Genomic DNA, 5,412 nt, shown 5'->3' with positions numbered 1-5,412 from the left:
TGATGGCCGACTAGGCCAGTTGATTGTGTTCTAATGCTGTCCTTCAGGCACCTGGCTTTCCCTGGTGTTGGCTGGATGATTCTGTTTGCAGCAGGCTTCTTCGGAAGGCAGGGGGAGCCATAGGCCAGACATTGGAGGTCAAGGTCCCCGACTGTGCTGGCTATGCCTCAGGCAGACTCACTCAGCAAGGGACTGATGGGGCAATGTTCCATGTTGCTAGTTCTTGGGGCCCCTGCAGGCCTCCAGAGGGAAGCAGGATGCTCTCAGTCAGGTCTGAGAAAGGCTCCTTAGGACCTAAGGGCTAACCCTGAACTAGACAGTGGAGGTTATAGGATTGTGGTCAACTCCCTTGACAACCATTTGTAGTATGCTCTCTCTCTCTCTCTAACTTGGATCCTTAAATTCTTCTTCTCTATAAATTGTTCCACTTAAAATTTTCAGTGCATTGCTAACTAGAGGTGCTAAAAATTTGGTGTCTTGCTGATTGGGAGCAATTGCCAATCTTTAAGAGGATATTATCATTGGGCTTTATATAAATGCCCTTATATCATTGATAGGGACCTCCTTTTTACTTTTACTTTTTTAAAGGCATCTTTTATTATATATTTTCTTTATTTACATTTCAGATGCTATCCCCAAAGCCCCCTATTTCCTTCCCCCACCCTGCTCCCCAAATCACCCACTCCTGCTTCCTGGCCCTGGCATTCCCCTGTACTGGGGCATAAGATCTTCTCAAGACCAAGGGCCTCTCCTCACATTGATGGCCAACTAGACCATCCTCTGCTACATATGCAACTAGAGACACAGCTCTGGGGGATACTAGTTAGCTCATGTTGTTGTTCCTCCTATAGGGTTGCAGAATCCTTTAGCTCCTTGGGTATTTTCTCTAGCTACTTCATTAGGGGCCCTGTGTTCCATCCAATAGATGACTGTGAGCATCCACCTCTGTATTTGCCAGGTATTGGCATAGCCTCACAAGAGAGAGCTATGTTAGTGTCCTGTCAGTAAAATCTTGCTGGCATATGCAATAGTGTCTGGGTTTGGTGGTTGTATATGGGATGGATCCCCAGGTGTATATGGGATGGATCATTCATCTGGATGGTCATTCCTTCCATGTCAGCTCTGAACTTTGTCTCTAACTCCTTCCATGGGTATTTTGTTCCCCATTCTAAGAAGCAAAGTATGCACACTTTGGTCTTCCTTCTTCTTGAGTTTCGTATGTTTTACAAATTGTATCTTGGATATTCTAAGTTTCTGGGCTAATATCTGCTTATCAGTGAGTGCATATGCAAGTCAAAACAACCCTGAGATTCTACCTCATACCAGTCAGAATGGCTAAGACCAAAATTCAGGTCACAGCAGATGCTGGCGAGGGATGTTGAGAAAGAGGGACACTCCTCCATTGCTGATGGGATTGCAAGCTGGTACAATGACTCTGGAAATCAGTTTGGCAGTTCCTCAGAAAATTGGACATAGTACTAACAGAAGATCCAGCAATTCTTCTCCTGGGCATATGTCCAGAAGATGTTCCAACTTTTAATAAGGACACATGCTCCACTATGTTCATAGCAACCTTATTTATAATAGCCAGAAGCTGGAAAGAACCCAGATGTCCTTCAACAGAGGAATGGATACAGAAAATGTGGTACGTTTACATAATGGAATACTGCTCAGCAATTAAAAACAATGAATTCATGAAATTTTTAGGCAAATGGATGCATCTGGAGGATATCATCCTGAGTGAGGTAACCCAATCACAAAAGAACACACATGATACTTTTACTTTTTTGAACACCAATAATAACACCCAATATACCAGGAAAAGGTGATTTTTTTGTCCATATTTTTTTTTCTTGTAAAAAAACAACATTTAATTGGGGTTGGCTTACAGGTTCAGAGGTTCAGTTCATTATCATCAAGGTGGGAGCATGGCAGCATCTAGGCAGGCATGGCACAGGCAGAACTGAGAGTTCTGTCTTCATACAAAGGCTGCTACTGGAAGACTCTTGTCCATATTTTTAAGCAATATTCTGATACATATTTCTCCTTGTCCTATTTTTAATATCTGTTATGTTATTGTTATGTTATTCTTGTTACATTATTTCTATGTTTAACCAACACCCATTCCTTGAATGAATCCAAGTTTGTTACAACTTAGAATATCTTTTGTCAATATGTGTCTATATTTAGCTTCCCAGAATTGCATACTTCTGTGCCTGTGTCTATTAGGGCAGGAGTTTAGCTATTTTCTTTAATTATGTTCTTTTTGCGTTTAACAGTTGTGTAGTGCTGATCTTGTAGAAGGCCTTAGGAAATATTTCACCTGTTTTGGTGTTTGGAAAAGTATGAGAGAAAATTGGTGTAATTTCACATCTAGTAGAATTCAGTAGGAAAGTCTTTTTGTCGTATGCTTTTCTTAAATGCTATGTTTTAAAATTATGAATCCAATCTCTTGTCATAGACCTTTTTGTCTTGTCTATGGTGTAAGTTTTGGCATTTTTAATACATGTTATTCCTAGTAAATTTAATTTGTTATCAATTTAAACCTTTTTTCTGTCCGACTTAGCCAAAGAGCTACTGTTGATTTTTTTCTTGAAGAACTGTTTTTGTTTGATAGATTCTTTTGTTGTTGTATTACTTATTCATTAGTTTAATTTTTATCATTTCCTTCCCTTTGCTAGATTAGGTTAAATTTACCCAAACTTTCTTTTAAGGTAGAAACGTGTTTTTTCCCTGTTTTATAAATGGAGGAATAGTTATGAATTTCCTTCTCAGCATTGCTTATACTATTTTTCCATATGTTGTACTTTGGTTTAGTTTATCTCCATGTGTTTTATAAGTACTGTGAAATTTCTTGTTTGATCAAGCAGCTGAGAGTATGCTGTTGATTTTACACATAACTTCCATAATTTTCCTTCTAATAGTAATTTATAGATTTATTCCACTGTGTTTTGATGTGATATTATAACATATTTGTTTTTAAAATCTCTTCTACTTTTTGTCAGTCTATTAGTATGTACTATTGGCTTTGAATTTGCCGCATAAGACCAGAATGGCCTCAAACATTCAACCTTTTTCCTTCTGAGTGTTGTAATTACAGGTGTGTTTTACCATGTCCATTCAAAATCTTTCTAAAATTTCAAGAACTACTTGCTCTATATATCACATGGCTTATACTAATGAATGTTCTGTGCATACTTGAGAAGATTATATATTTGATGTTGAATGAATGTTGGATAGACATTAGATCAAGTTGGTATGCTCTATTTCCTTGTTATTTATTTTATTTATTACTTAAGCCACATTTCTACCTTTTTTTTAAAATAGTGGACTGTGTGTTTCATTACACAATTTTGTTAAATCTTTCTTCCATGGGATGAGCTTGTACCTTAATGGTACAACATGTTCTCAGCATATGTGAGACCCTGGATTTTGTATATAGCACCATGTTTTTGGCCTTGTAGTTTTAGTATTCTGTTGTGAGTTATTTGCTGGCATTTTGAAATCTTTATGAATTGATCCTCTTAACAGTATGTAATGTTCTTTCATGGACTGTATCAAAAAGTATAACTAGGGGCTGGAGAGGTGGCTCAGAGTTTAAGAGCACTGAATGTTCTTCCAGAGGTCCTGAGTTCAGTTCCCAGCAGCCACATCGTGGCTCACAATCATCTGTAATGGGATCCAATCCTTGCTTTGGGTGTGTCTGACAGCTACAGTGTACTCATATACATAAAATAAATAAATCCTTTTTTAAAAAAAAAGTATAACTAAAACATGTTTTCTTGACTCTTTTCTAGATTATGGTTGGGGATATAGGAATACCATTTAAGATTCGTGTTGGCCACACAAATTCTGGACATTCCCCTTCCTGGCACTGTAAGAGGGTAAGGATATAATTTCATTTGTATTTTACATAAATGTTTCTGCAAATTCCTTCCAGGAGCCATGTTTCAGTGAGACATTTTATAAGTGCTGTGAATCAATGGAATCATTGAAGCTTTCCTCAACAGAAATAGGGCTTGCTCTCTTTAGTTAATTAATCCCAACAGACTGAAGGGAAAAGCTTATACTCAGTAAAATTCTTCCTTTCTCTAAAGAAAAGAGAATACTTAGTATCATGGAGAAGCTCACAGAGTTCTGGATTTATTTGTATTACTGTTAAATGTTGATAACAGGCATTGTTAAATATGATGTTAGCAGTTAAAAGATGACTGTCTCTACAGGATCTCCTTCTAAAATGTGAAGATACATCTACAGTGACACAGTGATCTTTTAGTCTTGAATGCCAGCTCTGGAATTTAGGAAACACATGCTAATCAGGAGAAAGACCTTTGAGCATTTTGTAAAGAAGAAAAAAAAAACACTTAATTTTTCTATGCTGTTTAAAGTAAAAAATTCTGCTTATTTTTGTGATTAGCAGTAAATATGATCACCTGACTAGATTTCCTATTTGGTGTTTTGATGAATAATGTATTTAGTTCTGCTATCATTAAAAAATGTGGATCTATAAGTGAAGTTTTCAAGAGTCAATGATCAGTGAATCTAATCCTAGCATTTTTAGTGTAGTTTAGATGGGAATGACCCTCATAGGTTCATATGTTTGGTAACTCCAACCACTTTACATACACATACACACACATGCTTGGTGGGTGGAGCAAAGCTTCAACAAAAAGGTTCCATCAACTTTAGTTTTCCTTCCACAGCTTATATATCTCAGCAAAATCTTTCAAGCAGTATAGAAATTACCATGTGACATTCTATTTTTCTTCAAGTGAATGGTTCAATGAGGATACACAAGAAAAATGTATTCTCAATAGTCTTATATGAATAAACAGTATGTAGTATAGTCAAGAAAGAACACATTATTCCTAAGAACCCATATACATTTGTAACTTAGCAAGTTATAACAGATTAACAAAATGTAAGCAAGCAAGGTAATTTTCTCAGTTAATTTCCCTTACTGGCAGGCTGTAATTTGTGACTAAAAAGAAAGGGTCAATTATTTTATTAGTTATATTAAAAAGTAATCTTAAATAAATCTTAAAAAGAATAAAAATCGAAGCTTTTAGATTTTCGAAAACAATCAGTTTTTCTACTTTAAATCCTCATAATGCACATCTATTCATCAACAAATATTATTAAATCATATCAGGAAGCAGTGGGCAAAAATAAGCACAAGATATTAACCATCACCTTGATCACCAGTCCAGCTTCAGCAAGAGTCATGTCAGCCAGTGCTATTTAGGCCTTCATTGTTCTTGTTCCTTGACCTTAAAAATCCCTAGCTCAACTATTATGAATGTTCTTTTCTGAACTTCAAATTGCTCCTTAAGATTTTCTACATCAGAGTCATTAACAAAAATATCTTAATGTAACTTCACTAACAATCTATTTTTCCAAATTCTTTCTAAG

At 36.2% G+C, this 5,412-nt stretch overlaps 1 protein-coding gene across 1 annotated transcript in view; it reads left to right on the top strand.

Annotated features, from left to right (window-relative positions):
* LOC110310329 (oxygen-regulated protein 1) overlaps positions 1–5,412 on the top strand; it is a 268,949-nt gene that overhangs the window by 108,029 nt on the left and 155,508 nt on the right. The window contains exon 5 of the mRNA XM_029485010.1: positions 3,798–3,884. Coding sequence (XP_029340870.1) covers positions 3,798–3,884 — 87 coding nt within the window. The remainder of the gene's footprint in view (positions 1–3,797; positions 3,885–5,412) is intronic.

Source organism: Mus caroli, chromosome 1 (genome assembly GCF_900094665.2).
Source record: "Mus caroli chromosome 1, CAROLI_EIJ_v1.1, whole genome shotgun sequence".
Taxonomy (NCBI): domain Eukaryota; kingdom Metazoa; phylum Chordata; class Mammalia; order Rodentia; family Muridae; genus Mus; species Mus caroli.
The sequence above is the reverse complement of the archived record's forward strand: the minus strand, read 5'-3'. Positions and strand labels throughout refer to the sequence as shown.